Source organism: Ranitomeya imitator, chromosome 1 (genome assembly GCF_032444005.1).
Source record: "Ranitomeya imitator isolate aRanImi1 chromosome 1, aRanImi1.pri, whole genome shotgun sequence".
Lineage (NCBI taxonomy): Eukaryota > Metazoa > Chordata > Amphibia > Anura > Dendrobatidae > Ranitomeya > Ranitomeya imitator.
In genome coordinates this window covers 255,713,272-255,734,833 of record NC_091282.1, presented here as the reverse complement: position 1 = coordinate 255,734,833, position 21,562 = coordinate 255,713,272, and the positions used below count along the sequence as shown (strand labels likewise).

General features: G+C 43.5%; 1 protein-coding gene across 3 annotated transcripts in view; it reads left to right on the top strand.

Annotated features, from left to right (window-relative positions):
* RILPL1 (Rab interacting lysosomal protein like 1) overlaps positions 1–21,562 on the top strand; it is a 61,057-nt gene that overhangs the window by 36,154 nt on the left and 3,341 nt on the right. Inside the window, exon 7 of one of the 3 annotated variants that reach the window (XM_069755970.1) lies at positions 17,434–17,610. The exons of 1 other annotated variant lie outside the window; for it this stretch is intronic. In XM_069755970.1, the coding sequence (XP_069612071.1) occupies positions 17,434–17,578 (145 nt within the window). In that variant the 3' untranslated portion in view covers positions 17,579–17,610. Of the gene's footprint in view, positions 1–5,382; positions 6,736–17,433; positions 17,611–21,562 lie in introns of those variants that run through there. One more of the 3 variants, XM_069755969.1, reaches the window with a different exon arrangement.

Below are 21,562 nucleotides of genomic sequence, written 5' to 3'. Positions count from 1 at the left end.
CCCCCAGGCAGATGTTTCTTTCTGTCTCGCCTGCCAAAACTTCCATCTCAGGCACATCAGTAATCGTACCCGTTCCTTGGAACGAACGATTTTCAGGGATCTACTCCAATCTTTTTGTAGTCCCGAAGAAAGGCTGATCGCTCCATCCAATCTTGGATCTTAAGCAGTTGAACCGTCACGTGCGCATCCGACACTTTTGAATGGAGTCCCTATGCTCGGTGATAGCCTGAATGGAGCCAGGGGAATTCCTTTTTGTTCCGTAGACATCCAGGATGCTTATCTCCACATTACCATTTCTGTGCAACACCAGAGATTCCTTCGATTTGAGATCCAGGAGGATCATTATCAGTTCATGGCACTTCCTTTCGGCCTAGCATCTGCTCCCAGGGTGTTCAAGAAGGTCATGGCGGCGGTCATGGCCATCCTTCGTTCCAAGACACTCTCATCCATCTAGGCTGGATAGTCAACAGGGAGAAGTCCTCCCTAATTCCAGCTCAGCGCCTGGTATGCCTAGGTATGCAGTTCGACACAGCTCAAGCTCATGTCTTCCTCCCAAAGGAGGAGTTTGCATCTCTTTGCCAGGGAATCCGCTCGCTGAAGCGTCCAGCCCCCCTTCCTCTACGGTCCTGCATCAGGGTCCTGGGGAAATTGATTGCCTCCATGGAAGCTGTGTCTTAAGCCCAGTTCCACACACAGCCTCTTCAGCTGGCTCTCTTGTCTGCTTGGGACAAGAGGACCGCTTCCCTGGACCAACCGGTTTTTCTGCCTCTCATAGTGAGGCAATGTCTGACTTGGATGCTGTCTGCATCGGTTCTGCGCGGGACATCTTTTCTCCCTTTTCGGTGGCAAGTCATCACCACCAACGCCAGTCTCCTTGGTTGGGGAGTGGTCTTCCTTCATCACGCAGCCAGGGTCGCTGGAACGCTCAGGAAGCCCTTCTCCCCATCAGTCTTTTAGAGATCAGGGCAATCTTCCTTGCTCTTCTTCACTGGTAGTCTCTCGTCACAGGCAAGCTGATCTGCATTCAATCGGACAATGCAACGGCTGTGGCTACATAAATCACCAAGGTGGAACTCGCAGCAAACAAGTCATGTCAGAGGTGTCAAATATTCTGAGAGGGGCAGAACGGAATGTCCCTGCCTTATCGGCCGTGGAAAATTGGGCTGCCGATTTTCTGAGTCATCAGGGTCTCGCATCAAGTGAGTTGCCTCTCAATCGCACTGTCTTCAACCAGATATGCCAGAGATGGGGCACTCCGGACGTCGACCTCATGGCATCTTGGATGAACCACAAGGTTCCTCGTTTCGTTTCCAGGTCCCGGGATCCGCTGGCCATCGGTTGCGATGCCCTTGTGATCCCATGGTCCCAGTTTCAACTGCCTTATCTTTTTCCACCTCTCTCCCTGATTCCGAGAGTTGTGAAAAAGATAAAGGCAGAAGGGATTCTTGTAATCCTGATAGCCCCAGACTGGCCAAGACAGCCCTGGTACGCGGAGCTAGTCAACATGCTCATGGATGTTCCCTGGAGGCTTCTAGACTGTCCAGGTCTTCTCACAAGGCCCCCTCTTCCACCCGAGTTCTCAGCCTCTGAGTTTAACGGCATGGCCATTAAGGCCGCAGTCATGTAGGAAGCCGGTTTTTCTCATAAGGTTATTCTGACCATGATTAAGGTGAGAAAACCAGCATCCTCGTGCATCTACCACGGATGTTGGAAGGCCTTCTTCCGGTGGTGTGAGAAGAACAGCTTGTTCCCAATGTCCTTTTCACTTCCTTTTATCCTTTCTTTTCTACAGGCGGGTCTTGACTCGGGTCTATCCCTTAGTACCCTTAAGAGACAGGTTTCCGCTCTATCCATTCCCTTCCAGAGAGATCTAGCTTCTAATTTACAAGTGAAGACTTTTCGCCCACCTGGTGCCACCTTACCATTCCCCATTAGATCCATGGGACTTGAACCTTGTCCACGCCTTTTGAACCCATCCAGGACATCTTTTTCTCTCCTGTCATGGAAGGTTGCCATCCTAATCGCCATTACCTGTAGGCCAGATTTGTGCAGTGTACGACTGATTGTTGTCCTATTGACAGACTGTCCCACCTCAGCTGTAGATCTCTGCAGTTCATCCAGAGTGATCAGGGGCCTCTTGGCTGCATCTCTGACCAGTGTTCTCCTTGTTTGAGATCTTGGGTCTTGGTAGATTTGCAATGGTATGATACTCCTTCCACTTCAATATAATCGCTTGCACAGTGCTCCTTGGGATGTTTAAAGTTTTGGAAATCATTTTGTATCCAAATCTGGCTTTAAACTTCTCCACAACAGTATCACGGACCTGCCTGTTGTGTTCCTTGGTCTTCATGATGCTCTCTGTGCTTCAAACAGAACCCTGAGACTATCACAGAGCAGGTGAATTTATACAAAAACTTGATTACACACAGGTGGATTATATTTATCATCATTAGGCATTTAGGACAACATTGGATCATTCAGAGATCCACAATGAACTTCTGGAGTGAGTTTGCTGCACTGAAAGTAAAGGGGCCGAATAATATTGCCCGCCCCATTTTTCAGTTTTTGAATTTCCACAAAAATTTAAAATAACCAACACAACTTCACAATTGTGTTCCACTTGTTGTTGATTCTTCACCAAAAATTTACATTTGGTATCTTTGTTTTGAAGCATCGTATGTGGGAAAAGGTTGAAAAGTTCCTGGGAGCCGAATACTTTCGCAAGGCACTGTAATATACCGTAATGTATATCTTTATATTTCATAGACAGATAGCAGAATAGCTGATTCATTTGTCAGCTTCTGTAAAATCATTACAGAAGCAGACAGGATAGGAGACATGGTTTACATACAGCAAACCATTGCAGAACAGTTAGATTTATATATGTCTGTGACTAATACCGTTAGGAGTATGTGTGTGTAAAATTTGGGACCTGTTTACTGGCATGGGCTCCCACGCAATTACCTCCGCCAGAGTAGGAAAGCCAGTGACTGAGGACAGATATCAATAGCCTAGAGAAGGACCATGGTTATTGCGCCTACCCCTGTAGTGGTGGCATATAGGGTAATAAGGGGATGATAAGGGTTTAATGACACCTTTGTATTGTAAGGTGACATTAAGCCGGCTTAGTAATGGAGAGGTGGACATTGGCATTTGGTGAGCATGGTAAAAAAAAACAAAGAAACATTATGGAATTGCAGGGTTGTTTTTTTTTGTTTTGTTATTTTGCAATCTAACCGCACTTGGAATTTTTTATTTTCTTGCTTTTGAGTACACAATATGGTAAAACCAATGGTGTCGTTCAAAAATACAACTTGTCCTGCAAAAAACAAGCCCTCACATGGGCATATTGGAAAAATAAAGTTATGGCTCTGGGAAGAAGGGGAGCAAAAAACAGACTCAAAAACAAAAAAGGGCTCCGTCATGAAGGGGTTAAGGTGATGTTCACACGTTACTCTTATGTCAAGCTTAAGCACAAAAAGGTTTTGTCAGGGTACATTTGTCTCTTGTACATGGTGATAAAGTTTAGTGCATAAAAAAAAAAAAAAAAAAAATCTGATTCAACTTCAGGTTTTGGAAAACGCAGCATAACCTGATACCTGCATTTTTTGCTTAGTTTTTGCACAATCCATTGCTTTCAATGGATGAAAAACGCTGAAACAAGTGACTTGCTGCATTTTGCAAAACCAAGCCAACAGGAAGAAAAAACTGAGTGTATATGAGATTTCTGAAATCTCATTGACTTTGTTGGTACTGTGAGATGTAGCTGAAAATTTGCATAAAAAACACTGCAAAAACGCAATATGTGAACATAGCCGAAGTATGAGTACATAGTGACCATAACGTCTCATGTCTTACCTTTTCCAAGCAAAGGATTCTTATTTCTACGGTAACATAAACTCCCCAGAGATCAACTTGACTAAGTGTTACCATGTGAAACCCAAAAGGAGAACCCTGAACATGTGGTCACAGTACACCAGTTTGGTGTTATGTTTTTCTTATTTTTCCTATTTTTAGATGGCTATCTATCCTACACATATTCCACTTCCATTTCATGGACTTTCTGGTGGCTTCACTGTATAGATGACGCTTTCCACCAACTAGGAGGAGCTCCTATTGTGGGCTACCATCTCCTATAGCGCATGGAAATTATTTTCTGCCTAGACTGCGAATTACGGTATATTATCCTGCACTGTACACTGTATTCTAGATCTCCAAGTAGCAACATGTGATTGTTGTCGGAGTTCCCCTTTTGTGTGGTTGCTCTGTTACTACCAGGCACACTATTGTGGTTGCTATCCAACCATATTTCCATTTTGTGGAATTCCCCAGTTTTTTAGCCTTGATGGCTCTATTTTTCTACCTCCTAGTGGGAGCTCTGAGGGAGGGTAACTTACCTATACAGCCATCCCTCTGGCTAACTTACTGTTCCCCTGATGGATTCAGTTATATTGTGGTCACCTCCAAGCCATTACAGGATATATGATTTAACTCCTTAATCCCATTAGACGTACTATCCCGTCAAGGTGACCTGGGACTTAATTCCCAGTGACGGGATAGTACGTCCAGCGCGATCAGCTGCGCTCATGGAGTCAACTTTTAACCCTTATAACTCCCTAACAAAAAAAAATTTTGGTTCCAAAATTGTGCTGGTGTTAAGTAGACATTATTTTGTGTGACATATCTTTGATTTAAGGGCATAAAAATTCAAAGTTAGAAAATTGCGAAATTTTCAAAATTTTTGCCAAATTTCCATTTTTTTCACAAATAAACGCAAGTAATGTCAAAGAAATTTTACCACTATCATGAAGTACAATATGTCTCGAGAAAACATTGTCGGAATCACCGAGATCCGTTGAAGCATTCCAGAGTTATAACCTCATAAAGGGACAGTGGTCAGGATTGTAATAATTGGCCCGGTAATTAACGTGCAAACCACCCTCGGGGCTTAAGCGGTCAACCCCTTCATGACCCAGCCTATTTTGACCTTAATGACCTGGCTGTTTTTTGCAATTATGGCCAGTGTCCCTTTGAGGTAATAACTCAGGAACGCTTCAACGAATCCTAGCGGTTCCGAGATTGTTTTTTCGTGACATATTGGGCTTCATGTTAGTGGTAAATTTAGGTCGCTAATTTTTGCGTTTATTTGTGAAAAAAAAAAATATGAAAATTTGGCTAAAATTTCAAATTTTGAATTTTTATTCTGTTAAATGAGAGTTATGTGACACAAAATAGTTAATAAATAACATTACCCACATGTCTACTTTACATCAGCACAATTTTGGAAACCATTTTTTTTTTGCTAGGAAGTTAAGGGTTAAAATTTGGCCAGCAATTTCTCATTTTTACAACGAAATTTACAAAACTTTTTTTTTTTTTTAGGGACCACCTCACATTTGAAGTCAGTTTACGGGGTCTATATGGCTGAAAATACCCAAAAGTGACACCATTCTAAAAACTGCACCCCTCAAGGTGCACAAAACCACATTCAAGAAGTTTATTAACCCTTCAGGTGCTTCACAGCAGCAGAAGCAACATGGAAGGACAAAATGAACATTTAACTTTTTAGTCACAAAAATGATGTTTTAGCAACAATTTGTTTTATTTTCCCAAGGGTAAAAAGAGAAACTGGACACCAAAAGTTATTGTACAATTTGTCCTGAGTACACCGATACCCCATATGTGGGGGGCAACCACTGTTTGGGCGCATGACAGGGCTCGGAAGGGAAGGAGCGCCATTTGACTTTTTCAATGAAAAATTGTCTCCTATCTTTAGCGGACACCAAGTTGCGTTTGGAGAGCCCCTGTGTGCCTAAATATTGGAGCTCCCCCACAAGTGACCCCATTTTGGAAACTAGACCCCCCCCAAGGAGCTTATCTAGATGCATAGTGAGCACGTTGAACCCCCAGGTGCTTCACAAATTGATCCGTAAAAATGAAAAAGTACTATTTTTTTTCACAAAAATTTTTTTAGCCTCAATTTTTTTTCATTTTCACATGGGTAACAGGATAAAATGGATCCTAAAATGTGTTAGGCAATTTCTCCTGAGTACATCGATACCTCATATGTGGTCACAAACCACTGTTTGTGCACACGGCAAGGCTCGGAAGGGAAGGAGCGCCATTTGAATGAAAAATTAGCTCCAATCGTTAGCGGACACCATGTTGCGTTTGGAGAGCCCCTGTGTGCCTAAACATTGGAGCTCCCCCACAAGTGACCCCATTTTGGAAACTAGACCTCCCAAGGAACTAATCTAGATGTGCGGTGACCACTTTAAACCCTCAAGTGTTTCACAGAGGTTTATAATGCAGAACCGTGAAAATAAAAAATCATTTTTCTTTCCTCAAAAATTTAATTTTTAGCCCACAATTTTTTTATTTTCACAAGAGTAACCGGAGAAATTGGACCCGAAAAGTTGTTGTCCAGTTTGTCCTGAGTACGCTGATACCCCATATGTGGGGGGAACCACTGTTTGGGCACAAGTCAGGGCTCAGAAGGGAAGTAGTGACTTTTGAAATGCAGACTTTGATGGAATGGTCTGCGGGCGTCACGTTGCGTTTGCAGAGCCCCTGATGTGCCTAAACAGTAGAAACCCCCCACAAGTGACCCCATTTTGGAAACTAGACCCCCCAAGTAACTTATCTAGATATGTGGTGAGCACTTTGAACCCCCAAGTGCTTCACAGAAGTTTACAACGCAGAGCCGTGAAAATAAAAAATCATGTTTCTTTCCTCAAAAATGATGTTTTAGCAAGCAATTTTTTATTTTCACAAGGGTAACAGGAGAAATTGGACCCCAATAATTGTTGCCCAGTTTGTCCTGAGTATGCTGGTACCCCATATGTGGGAGTAAACCACTGTTTGGGCGCACGTTGGGGCTTGGAAGGGAGGGAGCACCATTTGACTTTTTGAATGCAAGATTGACTGACTGGAATCAATGGTGGCGCCATGTTGCGTTTGGAGACCCCTGATGTGCCGTAACAGTGGAAACTCCTCAATTCTAACTCCAACACTAACCCCAACACACCCCTAACCCTAATCCCAACTCTAGCCATAACCCTAATTACAACCCTAACCCCAACACACCCCTAACCACAGCCTAATCTTAACCCTATTTCCAACCCTAGCCCTAATTGCAACCTTAAGGCTATGTGCCCACGTTGCGGATTCGTGTGAGATTTTTCCGCACCATTTTTGAAAAATCCGCAGGTAAAAGGCACTGCCTTTTTACCTGCGGATTTCATCTGTGGATTCCTATTGAGGAACAGGTGTAAAACGCTGCGTAATCCGCACAAAGAATTGACATGCTGCGGAAAATACAACACAGCGTTTCCGTGCGATATTTTCCGCACCATGGACACAGCGGATTTGGTTTTCCATAGGTTTACATGGCACTGTAAACCTGATGGAAAATTGCTACGAATCCGCAGCGGCCATTCCGCTGCAGATCCGCAGCCAAATCCACACCGTGTGCACATAGCCTAATTCTAACCCTAACCCTAGTTCTAACCCTAATTCTAGCCGTAACCCTAACCCTAAGGCCAGGTTCACACTGCGCTAGCAGCAGCCCGTTTAGCACATACGCTAACGGGCTGCTGCTAGCGCAAGTGCCGATGTTTGCATCGCGCTAGCGCAGATAGCTAGCAGATGCTCTATCAGTCACGGACCCGGAAACGCTGCAGCCCGCGTCTCCGGGTCCGTCACTCAATGACGCACATCCCTAGCGCACGCCCATTGTGGGCGTGCGTTAGCGATGTGTCCGACATTGCTGTCAATGGTGGCCGTAACGGACTACGTTACACCGCGTTTATGCCGTGGTGTAACGTAGTCCGTCTAACGGACTGCTTAGACGCAGTGTGAACCAACCCTAACCCTAGTAACATAGTAACATAGTAACATAGTTAGTAAGGCCGAAAAAAGACATTTGTCCATCCAGTTCAGCCTATATTCCATCATAATAAATCCCCAGATCTACGTCCTTCTACAGAACCTAATTGTATGATACAATATTGTTCTGCTCCAGGAAGACATCCAGGCCTCTCTTGAACCCCCCGACTGAGTTCGCCATCACCACCTCCTCAGGCAAGCAATTCCAGATTCTCACTGCCCTAACAGTAAAGAATCCTCTTCTATGTTGGTGGAAAAACCTTCTCTCCTCCAGACGCAAAGAATGCCCCCTTGTGCCCGTCACCTTCCTTGGTATAAACAGATCCTCAGCGAGATATTTGTATTGTCCCCTTATATACTTATACATGGTTATTAGATCGCCCCTCAGTCGTCTTTTTTCTAGACTAAATAATCCTAATTTCGCTAATCTATCTGGGTATTGTAGTTCTCCCATCCCCTTTATTAATTTTGTTGCCCTCCTTTGTACTCTCTCTAGTTCCATTATATCCTTCCTGAGCACCGGTGCCCAAAACTGGACACAGTACTCCATGTGCGGTCTAACTAGGGATTTGTACAGAGGCAGTATAATGCTCTCATCATGTGTATCCAGACCTCTTTTAATGCACCCCATGATCCTGTTTGCCTTGGCAGCTGCTGCCTGGCACTGGCTGCTCCAGGTAAGTTTATCATTAACTAGGATCCCCAAGTCCTTCTCCCTGTCAGATTTACCCAGTGGTTTCCCGTTCAGTGTGTAATGGTGATATTGATTCCTTCTTCTCATGTGTATAACCTTACATTTATCATTGTTAAACCTCATCTGCCACCTTTCAGCCCAAGTTTCCAACTTATCCAGATCCATCTGTAGCAGAATACTATCTTCTCTTGTATTAACTGCTTTACATAGTTTTGTATCATCTGCAAATATCGATATTTTACTGTGTAAACCTTCTACCAGATCATTAATGAATATGTTGAAGAGAACAGGTCCCAATACCGACCCCTGCGGTACCCCACTGGTCACAGCGACCCAGTTAGAGACTATACCATTTATAACCACCCTCTGCTTTCTATCACTAAGCCAGTTACTAACCCATTTACACACATTTTCCCCCAGACCAAGCATTCTCATTTTATGTACCAACCTCATGTGCGGCACGGTATCAAACGCTTTGGAAAAATCGAGATATACCACGTCCAATGACTCACCGTGGTCCAGCCTATAGCTTACCTCTTCATAAAAACTGATTAGATTGGTTTGACAGGAGCGATTTCTCATAAACCCATGCTGATATGGAGTTAAACAGTTATTCTCATTGAGATAATCCAGAATAACATCCCTCAGAAACCCTTCAAATATTTTACCAACAATAGAGGTTAGACTTACTGGCCTATAATTTCCAGGTTCACTTTTAGAGCCCTTTTTGAATATTGGCGCCACATTTGCTATGCGCCAATCCTGCGGAACAGACCCTGTCGCTATAGAGTCCCTAAAAATAAGAAATAATGGTTTATCTATTACATTACTTAGTTCTCTTAGTACTCGTGGGTGTATGCCATCCGGACCCGGAGATTTATCTATTTTAATCTTATTTAGCCGGTTTCGCACCTCTTCTTGGGTTAGATTGGTGACCCTTAATATAGGGTTTTCATTGTTTCTTGGGATTTCACCTAGCATTTCATTTTCCACCGTGAATACCGTGGAGAAGAAGGTGTTTAATATGTTAGCTTTTTCCTCGTCATCTACAACCATTCTTTCCTCACTATTTTTTAAGGGGCCTACATTTTCAGTTTTTATTCTTTTACTATTGATATAGTTGAAGAACAGTTTGGGATTAGTTTTACTCTCCTTAGCAATGTGCTTCTCTGTTTCCTTTTTGGCAGCTTTAATTAGTTTTTTAGATAAAGTATTTTTCTCCCTATAGTTTTTTAGAGCTTCAATGGTGCCATCCTGCTTTAGTAGTGCAAATGCTTTCTTTTTACTGTTAATTGCCTGTCTTACTTCTTTGTTTAGCCACATTGGGTTTTTCCTATTTCTAGTCCTTTTATTCCCACAAGGTATAAACCGCTTACAGTGCCTATTTAGGATGTTCTTAAACATTTCCCATTTATTATCTGTATTCTTATTTCTGAGGATATTGTCCCAGTCTACCAGATTAAGGGCATCTCTAAGCTGGTCAAACTTTGCCTTCCTAAAGTTCAGTGTTTTTGTGACTCCCTGACAAGTCCCCCTAGTGAAAGACAGGTGAAACTGTACAATATTGTGGTCGCTATTTCCTAGATGCCCAACCACCTGCAGATTTGTTATTCTGTCAGGTCTATTAGATAGTATTAGGTCTAAAAGTGCTGCTCCTCTGGTTGGATTCTGCACCAATTGTGAAAGATAATTTTTCTTGGTTATTAGCAGAAACCTGTTGCCTTTATGGGTTTCACAGGTTTCTGTTTCCCAGTTAATATCCGGGTAGTTAAAGTCCCCCATAACCAGGACCTCATTATGGGTTGCAGCTTCATCTATCTGCTTTAGAAGTAGACTTTCCATGGTTTCTGTTATATTTGGGGGTTTGTAACAGACCCCAATGAGAATTTTGTTACCATTTTTCCCTCCATGAATTTCGACCCATATGGACTCGACATCCTCATTTCCTTCGCTAATATCCTCCCTTAAAGTGGACTTTAGACAAGACTTTACATAGAGACAAACCCCTCCTCCTCTCCGATTTTTACGATCCTTTCTAAACAGACTGTAACCCTGTAAGTTAACTGCCCAGTCATAGCTTTCATCTAACCATGTCTCGGTTATTCCCACTATGTCAAAGTTACCTGTAGATATTTCTGCTTCTAGTTCTTCCATCTTGTTTGTCAGGCTTCTGGCGTTTGCAAGCATGCAGTTTAGAGGATTTTGTTTTGTTCCAATCTCCTCGCTGTGGATTGTTTTAGAAATGTTCTTACCTCCCTTCTGAGTTTGTTTTCCTGGATCTTCTTTGTTCAAGTCTAATGTTTTTCTTCCCGTCCCCTCTTCTTCTAGTTTAACGCCCTCCTGATGAGTGTAGCGAGTCTTCTGGCGAATGTGTGTTTCCCAGGTTTGTTGAGGTGTAGTCCGTCTCTGGCGAGGAGTCCATCGTACAAGTAATTCACACCGTGGTCCAGGAATCCGAATCCTTGTTGTCTGCACCATCGTCTTAGCCAGTTGTTTGCATCAAGGATCCTGTTCCATCTCCTGGTGCCATGCCCGTCTACTGGAAGGATAGAAGAAAAAACTACCTGTGCATCCAGTTCCTTTACTTTCTTCCCCAACTCTTCAAAGTCTTTGCAGATTGTCGGTAGGTCCTTCCTTGCCGTGTCATTGGTGCCAACATGTATCAGAAGAAATGGGTGGACGTCCTTGGAGCTGAAGAGCTTTGGTATCCTATCGGTCACATCCTTGATCATCGCACTTGGAAGGCAGCATACTTCTCTTGCAGTTATGTCCGGTCTGCAGATGGCTGCTTCTGTGCCTCTCAGTAGTGAGTCTCCCACCACCACCACTCTTCGTTGCTTCTTGGCTGTACTTTTTGCTGTCACTTGTTGCTGTGTGCCCTTTTCTTTTTTGCTTGCTGGTATTGCTTCATCCTTAGGTGTGCCATCTTCATCCTCTACAAAGATTTGATATCTGTTCTTCAGTTGTGTGGTTGGTGATTTCTCTAGTGGGGGGGAAAAAAAATTCTTTATTTTATTATTGTCCCTACCTATGGGGGTGATAAAGGGGGGCTTTATTAATTTTTTTTATTTTGATCGCTGTGATAGGTTCTATCACAGTGATCAAAATGTACCTGTAACGAATCTGCCGGCCGGCAGATTCGGCGGGCGCACTGCGCATGCGCCCGCCATTTTGGAATATGGCGGCACCCATGGAACTGACGGAGGGACACAGGAGGTAGGTTAGTATGTGGGGCGTATCGTATAGCGGGGGTGTGGGGGGGAGGGGGGGGTTTTGGAGCTCCGGCCTGCAGGAGCGCAATCCGACCATGACGCATATGCTGCGTCACAAGTCGGATTGGCACAGGTTTTCATGATGCATACGGTGCGTCAAAGGTCGGGAAGGGGTTAATATGGATTTTTCTTGTGTGATCTTTGACTGACTTTTATCATGTCTGTATAATTATTTGTTTTATGCAAGTGCGAGCACTCTTTTTAGTGCCACCATATACTGCCTAAAATAGAGATATTATCCTTCTCACTTGCGTTCCAGATCTTTCTTTGACCATATGTTCTGTTTTCTACTTTTGGGTTTACAGTTCTATTCTGAATGGGCTGACATTCACCTTCTAAGTAAATGTCCCCCCACAGTGGTTCATTTAATCCCTTTAAGTTGATGTACCGTATATGATTTGCTACATTCAGTATGTGCGTGTTTGGAATTATTACCATGTGTAAAGGAAAGCAGTTTTTTGTCCCTTTTGTTGAGATTTAATTTCTCACTTTTATAGAGCTCCATTAATTTCACTGTGCTTTACGGACATCCATCATCACTGTCCCCATTGGGACTCGCAATCTAATTTCTCTTTTGGAGTGTGGGAGTGGAGTACCTGGAGGAAACCGATGCAAACATGGGGAAAACATACAAACTACACGCAGATGTGGTCTCTGGTGGGATTTGAGCCAAAGACCTCAGTTGTAAACGGTCACCATGCTGCCCATTGTGAGATCTTTAACCCCTTAATGACCGACAATACGCCTTTAAACGGCGGCAGTTAAGGGTACTTATGCCCCAGCGTCGGAAAATCTCTGGAGTCACAGCTATCGGAGGTAGCAGAGACCTTCGGAGAACAGGATTCGGGTTGGTTTTTACCGACTCCAGTGTTGTGATCACCGGTATTCACAGAATTGCGGCGACCGCAAAAAAAAAAGTCTGATTTCCCATTTAATTTCGCTCTCCTCTGATATGATCTAGCACATCAGAGTAGAGAGAAATGGAGTCCCCCGAGCCTCCTCGGTACCTGCAATGACCCTCTGGCTGTGTCCCCCGACCCTCGGTGTCTTCTTCTGGGAAGAAAATGGCGGGCGCATGCGCAGTGCGCCTACCGAAATCTGCCAGCCGGCAACAATGAGATTTCTCCTATTGGTTCATTTTGATCACAGTGATCAAAGTAAAAAAAAAAAAAAATAGTAAATCAAACCCCATTTTATCACCCCCTTTCTTAGGTAGTAATAATAAAATTTAAAAAAAATGGATTTCCATTTTTCTGTTAGGGTTGGGGCTAGGGTTAGGGTTTGGGCTAGAGCTAGGGGTGTGTTGGGATTAGGGCTTTGTTACGGTTGCAGTTAGAATTGAGGGGTTTCCACTGGTTAGGCACATCAGGGGTTCTCCAAACGCGACATGGCGCCACCATTGATCCCAGCCATTTTAGCATTTTGAGCTCCCTCACATACAGTGTATCGGAGTACTCGGGAGAAATTGCACAACAGATTTTGTGGTCCATTTTCTCCTGATACCCTTGTGAAAATTAAAAAAAAATTTTGTTTCACAATAATTTTTTTGGTGAAAAAAGTAAAATGTTAATTTTTACCTTCCACATTACTTTTGTTCTTGTGAAGCACCTGACGGGTTAATATACTTCTTGAATGTGGTTTTGCACACCTTAAGGCAGGGATCCCCAACCTGTAGCTTGGGAGCCACATGTGGCTCGCGGTACCATGAATTGTGGCTCGCGGCTGTCTGCCAGCTTGGTACATTAGTTCCAGTTCTAGCAAACAGGTATGAAGAGCACATCTGAAAATGGTGAATTTTGTGAGCAGCCCTGTACAGAAGAGCAGATCTGGATGCACATATACTGGTCTTAGGGGTTTTGAGATAATTTATGTATGGTACGCTGGCGGCAAGATGACACCACCTGTCAGAGGAGGTGTTGGACGCTGGATGTGACAGTCTTGGGAGTGCTTTATAGGAGAACACTGAATGGGGGTATTGTGGGATCCCCTGGATCTTTGTACACTGCTTTGGGATAATTTTTGTGGAAAAGCTTTAGTTACCATTATGACTGTAATGGGGGCTTTGGTTGCCACTCTTGTGAGGGGGTGGGAGAAACGTTGGGGACCTCTGCCTTAAGGGGTGCAGTTTTTAGAATGGAGTTACTTTTGGGTATTTTCTGTTATGACCCCCCTTCCCCCAGCTCAAGTCAAATGTGAGTTGGTCCCTTAAAAAAAAATAAAATTGTAAATTCTGTTTGAAAAATGAGAAATCGCTTGTCAACTTTTAAACCTTATAACATCCTAACAAAAAAAAAAAAAAATTCTGTTTACAAAATTGTTCTGATGTAAAGCTGACACGTGGGAACTGTTGTTTATTAACTATTTTGTGCGATATCTCTCTGATTTAAGGGCACAAAAGCTAAAAATTTTAAAATTGCTAAAATTTTTGCCAAATTTCTGTTTTTTCTTTCATAAATAAACGCAAGTCATATCGAAGAAATGTTACCACTAACTTTAAAGTACAATATGTCACTAAAAAAGAAACTCAGAATCCGTGGGATCTATTGAAGCGTTGGTTATAAACCTCATAAAGTGACAGTGGTCAGAATTGTAAAAATTGGCTCTGTCCCGAAGGGGTTAATTACCCATACCCATCCATTGCATCACATGATAGTTCAGAACATGAGGACTACCAGGTCACCATACAGCTACAGGATTTGAGTGCTCACGCAAGAAGCAAAAGATATCCTGTTGCTCCATTACTTTGGCAGGATTATGTGTGGATCCATAAGCTGTTGCTTTGGCCTCTTTCCTAATATTCCATACCACTGAACCTAGCAAACTTTAACATTTTCCTTGAAACGCGTACCACTTCACATTATATCTGACATATGTTAAGTTGTTTTCATTTTTTGTAGTGATGAGTTCCACACAATACACAGTTATTTGCTTATATTCACATCATGGCTTGTCTGTTTCCTCTCTCTGATCGCATTTTCCAGGTAACCAGGCCTTCCATTACTTCCTCATGGTTTCCAAAGTCATCGAGCATGTAGTGAAACTGCATGATCCTGATGTCTCATCAGTATGTCATCCTTTTTGTCACATCCTCTTAGGCTGCCGTCACACTAGCAGTTTTTGGTCAGTATTTTACATCAGTATTTGTAACCCAAAACCAGGAGTGGGTGATAAATGCAGAAGTGGTGCATATGTTTCTATTATACTTTTCCTCTAATTGTTCCACTCCTGGTTTTGGCTTACAAATACTGATGTAAAATACTGACCAAATACTGCTAGTGTGATGGCAGCCTTAACAGTTTTACACAATTATGTGTAAAAGTGTTGTTCTTCTGCAACTTCTTGTCACTTGTCCAATAACCATGTAGGTACCAAGGTCATTGCTCACATATAGGAGCGGGAGAGCAACCAAAATTGTTGGTGGTCCTGGAGGATTGAGGAGCACTTTTAGTTTCTCCAGTATATGCCCAGCAGTATGGGAGATGGTGATTGTTTTAACCCTAACAGAAGACCTGTACATTGAAAACCATGCGTCAGAATAACATATCTATAAAGTTTTATGCCAAAAAATGGGACCTCTAGATTGCATGGTGCTATGGACTTCTTCAATACCTGGACCAGATATATCTCCACACTGTCCTCCACCATGCTAACGCTCCATACTGTGCCTCACTCTCTATATCTTCACACCTTGCCCTTTTCCCCTCTCGGAATGAATGTGTGTACATACATACATACATACATACATACATACATACATACATACATACATACACTTTGTTTTTCAGATTATAAAACTCGCCCCAAAAAAAAAGAAAAATAGGAAAACTTTTTTTTTAATAAAATGGTGGTGCTTCTTATAATACATGCGTCTTATTGTTTACCGGAGGTGGAGGCTGCGGTGAAGCGGGGTCGCTGCTGGAGGAGGCAGGAGTGGGGTGATGCTGCAGTCCGCAAGCTGGGATGAGGGGTTGTTCCAATGTGCGCCGCTGCAGGGGTGTCCGGCGCTGTGGGGGTGTCCATCAGAGCTGCCCAGTGCTGCTCGATGGTGCTGCGGGTGTCTACGGTGCCTGGCAGTGCTATGTGGGTGTCCGGTGCTGCGGGCGTGTCCAGCGGTGCTGCTGCGGGTGTCTCCGGTCTGGTGCTGCTGCAGGGGGCTCTGCCTACATTTTGTGAAAGGCCAGAACCCCCGCAGTGCCATGGTTTCCTGTGTGGTGGACTTCGGGGAAAATAGCCGCCTTGCGCATGCGCAGATGGAGATCTCGGCACCAAGATCTCAGGAGATGAGATCTCAGCGCTGAGATCTTGGTCCCGAGATGTCCACGACCATTTTCCCGGAGTCCACCACACAGGAAACCATGGCCCTCCTGCGGGGGCTCTGGCCTTTCACAAAATGTCAGCAGAGCCCCCCGCAGCAGCACCGCCGGATACCCACGTAGCACTGCCGGGCACCCACAGCACTGCTGAACACACCCTCATCCCAACCTGCAGCCTGCAGCAACGGTACCGGTAAGGCATATACGCTTATAAGAGGGACCCCCATTTCCCCCCCCCCTTAAATTAGCATCTTATAATCTGAAAAATACGGTATATGTTTAAATGTAAGGTGGGCAGCAAAATCATGTGATGTGATTTTGGATTTCCCCCTGGTAATGCGGCACAAATTGGGCAAATCACTTCTGTTGACGATTCTGCGTGCTCTGAAGTCACATGCTCTTGTAGATGGGTCTCAGTATAATCCATTTTACCACAATAAGGGCAAGTAAGACTGTGGCAGCTGGACTGAGAGCGTCCCCACCATAGTCTAAATCAGTCTACCCTTCATTAATAGCAGCGAACAGTGTTCCCGCTATGAGGCTATGTGCACACTTTGCAGATTCCACTGCGGATTTTTCCGCAGCGGAATTGCAAAATCCGCAGTGAAAACCCATCGCGGTTTTTACTGCGGATTTATCGCGGTTTTTACTGCGTTTTCTTCTGCGGATTTTCAACTGCAGTTTTCTATTGGAGCAGCTGAAAATCCGCAGAAAAGAAGTGACATGCTGCGGAATGTAATCCGCAGCGTTTCCGCGCGGATTTTTCTGCAGCATGTGCACAGCGTTTTTTGTTTCCCATAGGTTTACATTGAAATGTAAACTCATGGGAAACTGCTGCGGATCCGCAGCGGTCAAATCCGCTGCGGATCCGCAGCAAAATCCGCAAAGTGTGAATATAGCCTTAAAGAATAATGACTAGTCACTGCACCCCCACGCCCATAGTCCCTCCCATCAATAGGTGCCAGGTTCAGTGCATAGAGGTGGGAGGGTTTTTGGGCGTGGAGAGCAGTGAATATTAATTTCTCTGTAGGCACAGTCCTTAACCTCAGCAGCTCACATCCCCCCCCCCCAATCCACACACAGCAGGGTCATCCTGACTATAATAGATGTATATGTATCTGATGGTCTAATTCACCTTTTGTAAGTAGTATTCCCTTAGAGATTATACATGTTATACCATTTTGCAGTGCATGTTGTATATTCTATTTTACATACTATACTGACCATCCATAATGTTTTTTCTGTCTGTTGTGTCTGTTTTCATCAGGATATTTACGGCCATAATGCCCATGGTAGCAGCAGGATTGATTGCAGATGATCCCACATTGCAGCCAATCAGCAGGCTTATCTCTCTTGTAGGACCCATTTTCATTGACTATGTCTTGCGCTTGTCACTTTTGTGCATGCAGTGAGTGTGCTGCCATCACTTGTCTAATCTGCTGCCATTCTGACTGGCTGATTGTGGGATTGTTGAAAAGAAAATCGTGCATCCGGCTGCCAATCAGAATGGCCATTCAGTGTCTTTACACAGATTCATGATGAGGATGGCAACTAAACATGTCTAGATTATAACAGAAATATGAAGGTATTGTGTACTTCAGCTCTTTGGAAAGGACATCTAGGTTATCCAGAATATATTCATAAGGCTTTATTCAAAATACAGAGGCCAAAAGAATGGTATACCTTCCCCCTCCCCCCATCTTACACAGAGGGAGCCTATTGCTAAAAAAAAATCTACTGTATTCAACCGTCAGAAAAAACAGAAGCGAGGAAATAATATAAAATGACTATTTTATTACTAAGGATTAAACAAAGCAAAATGCATTGCCTCATAGAATCTGGACAGTAATCCATGCTTAAAAATAATTAGATGCCGGCTAAAGTAAACCCAAAAACATGAAAGACCTATATACACCCAGCCCGTTCAGTAAGAAATATGGGCCAAGTAAAGGTATCTTCTTCATTTGCACGCAAAGTGTTTCACCCATGCTTCTTCAAGGGGCAAGTTATACTTCTTTTTTTTTTTTTCTCTTCACAACAAAAGCCTTTCTGTGATGTTTCCACTGTATATCTATACATAAGAACAAAAAATCATTTACAGCAAACATCTTTTTATTCTTCAGCATAAGGCACATTGTAAATACCTCCATAATCCCCAAGCATTTTGTATATGGTGTTTTGTGGCTTCCAGACATGGATAAATGATACGCAAAACCCCAAAGAACGCAGTCATAAGTCCAAATATATAAAATATATAAACTTTATTAGATACCAACTGATCGGTGTACAGTAAAAAGAGGGAAACCCACCCATGTCATCAACAACACATACAAACGGACAGGCCCTAATGCACTATACCCCATATCATGAATGTCAGAGCCAGGTAAATACATAGCATATATAAGAGAATCATAACCATATCTTGGCAATTAGTGACAGTATTCTAGTACATACATACCGGCAGTAGAAGATGGGTGTATACGTACATCAGAGACCCGTCCCCCCCAACGCGCGTTTCGGCAAGGTGCCTTTCTTACGTATATGCAGTTTGTCCAGGTGGTCCTAGTCAGTCATATATCCTTTGCTATTTTTGATCTATGATATATGTCTAGTGATTGACATGCTCCCCACTAAGTATTTGTTATGGATAAATGATAGTAGCAATGGTTCTTCCTTTCATTTGGTGCTTCTTCCTGCCATCAGGCCCACAAGTAGAAAATTACATAATTTATAGACTATAATAAGCAAATCAAAAAAAGGGACATTGAATAAAATCGTGGCTGGTTTAGTATAGGGGAAAGGAAACATTTAGACATTAAGATTTTAAGTAGACATATGTAATAAAATTGCTCCTGCCTTGCATGCTGTGCGGTGCTAATATGTGCACTGTGCTGTAGTGTGGCGCTGACTGCATGCTTTACACCGCGCCTGGATTGATGCCGTGCTTTAAAAAGAACTTTACAGATGTAATTTAACCAATATTTTCCCCTGTACTAGTCCCAAACGGTTATTTGCAATCTATATGTCCCTTCTTCACTCTTCTGATCCATGTCTATTATATCTGTATAGTAAACTTATGTTGGTAATCCAAGGTCAACCATCTCTTTTACAGTATGTTGATGTGTTTTTGTTTTTTTTTTATTTTATTTTTCTTTTTACATCTGGAAATATAAAATTAAAGGTTGACATGCATATTCATAAAGCTGTGAAAATCTTAAGCATACATATGTCAGTATGGTAGTCCTTAGGCTATGTGCCCACATTCAGGAAAGTGTGCAAAATTTTTCTGAGCAAATCTGGACTACTTTCGCAGAAAATCCGCACGCGTATTTTTCGCATTTTTTTTTTTTTTTTTTTCTTCCACGGAGCTTCCCAATGCAATAATATAGTGGGAAATCCGCAAAAAAAACCTGCAAAATTAATGAACTTGCTGTGTTTTTTTTCTGCGATGTGTTTTTATCGCAGAAAAAAACGCAACGTGTGCACATAGCCTTAAAGTGAACCTGCCAGCCCAACTTTATGTAAAGACACGGCTGTAATCTAGATTAAATTGATACCTTTTGGTGAAGAAATCCGCTTTATGGTTCTTTAATCACCATTTGATTTCTGCTAACTGGATTTCAGTGCACAAGGGCCGGACTGTACACGGGGGTCTTCTCCTCCCTGTCTGTATTGCCCCAGTTACTTTGCCGGCCTCCGGTCCGTGAATGACGGGTCACTGTTAAGATTTAAGACAGAGCAGGCAGGTAAGGCCGGGGTCACACTAGCGTATTGCATCCGATGTGAGAGCATCGGATGCGATATGCTAATGACACTCGGCTCCTGCTCGCAGCAGAGCAGGAGCCGAGTGTCATGCGTCTGTGCTCCGATTCTCTCGCACAGGGAGGATCGGAGCACAGCTGCGGAGGAGGCGGAAAAATAAATTTCTCCATCTTCTCCATTGCTGGGGTCCGCTTATAATGCACATCACTCGGATAATATCCTAGTGGTGTGCGCTGTCTCACTCGCACCCATAGGCTTATATGGGTGCGAGTGAGCCGAGAGTTTTCCTCTGTCCGAGACAATCGCAGCATGCTGCGATTGTCTCGGACCGAGGAAAACGGCCGACAAAAAGTCGGCTGGTGGGAGCGGCCCCATATGGTAACATATGTCCAGCCCCTGTGCACCGAGATCTAATCAGCTAAAAACTCCAAATACTGAGCAAAGAACCACAACAAAGCAGATTTATTCACCAAAGGTATCAAGGTAATCTGTATTACAGCCAAGTCTTTACTTTAGATTACAAAATTGTTCTCTAGGGTCCCTTAAAAGGAGTCTGTCAGCAGGCCATTGCTATATAATCTGCACGCAGCATGCTGTTGGTGTTAGAAGCCTGATTCCAGCGATGTGTCACTTACTGGGCTTTGTTTGTGGGTCAATAAAATAAGTGTCTTATCAGCAGGAGATTATCACTACAGGACTTGGGGTACCGTCACACAGTGGCATTTTGATCGCTACGACGGCACGATTCGTGACGTTCCAGCGATCTCGCTGTGTCTGACACGCTCCTGCGATCAGGGACCCCGCTGAGAATCGTACGTCGTAGCAGATCGTTTGAAACTTTCTTTCGTCGTCTAGTGTCCCGCTGTGGCGGCATGATCGCATGATGTAACAAAGGTGTGCACGATATTGTATACGATGTGCGCATAGTAACCAACGGCTTCTACATCGCACATACGTCATGAAATTATCGCTCCAGCGTCGTACATTGCAAAGTGTGACAGCAGTCTACGACGCTGGAGCGATATCGTTACGACGCTGGAGCGTCACGGATCGTGCCGTCGTAGCGATCAAAATGCCACTGTGTGACGGTACCCTAACTGCCTTGTGCCTCATGGTCAACTCCTCTGTGTAACCAACTCCTACCATTCATTAGCAGCTTTCTGTCAGTGTTGTGTGCGATGCACGGCTCAGCATTCCGAGCTCTGCTAGATCTGCACAGAGAAAACTGTGATCTTGGCACAACTTCTGCACCCAGCAAATTAAGTAATACATCATTGGACTACTCCTTCCTTCAGCAGTGTGTGCTTATGTTTTAATGAACGCTAATCTAGGGAATCAGTAATATTAGGCAGAAAATCTGAAGTGTCTTTCTTGGGATTTGAATTTAGAAATATACAGCTCTGGCAAAAATTTAGAAACGACCACATCAAAACCCTGTCATGGGCAGCCCAATCTCCAGCCCATTGGAAACCTCTGGAATGTAACCAAGAGGATGATGGATAGTCAGAAGCCATCAAACAAAGAACTGCTTACATTTTTGCGCCAGAAGTAGTGTGAAAGACTGGTGGCAAGCATGCCAAGACGCATGAAAGCTGTGATTAAAAATCATGGTTATTCCACAAAATATTGATTTC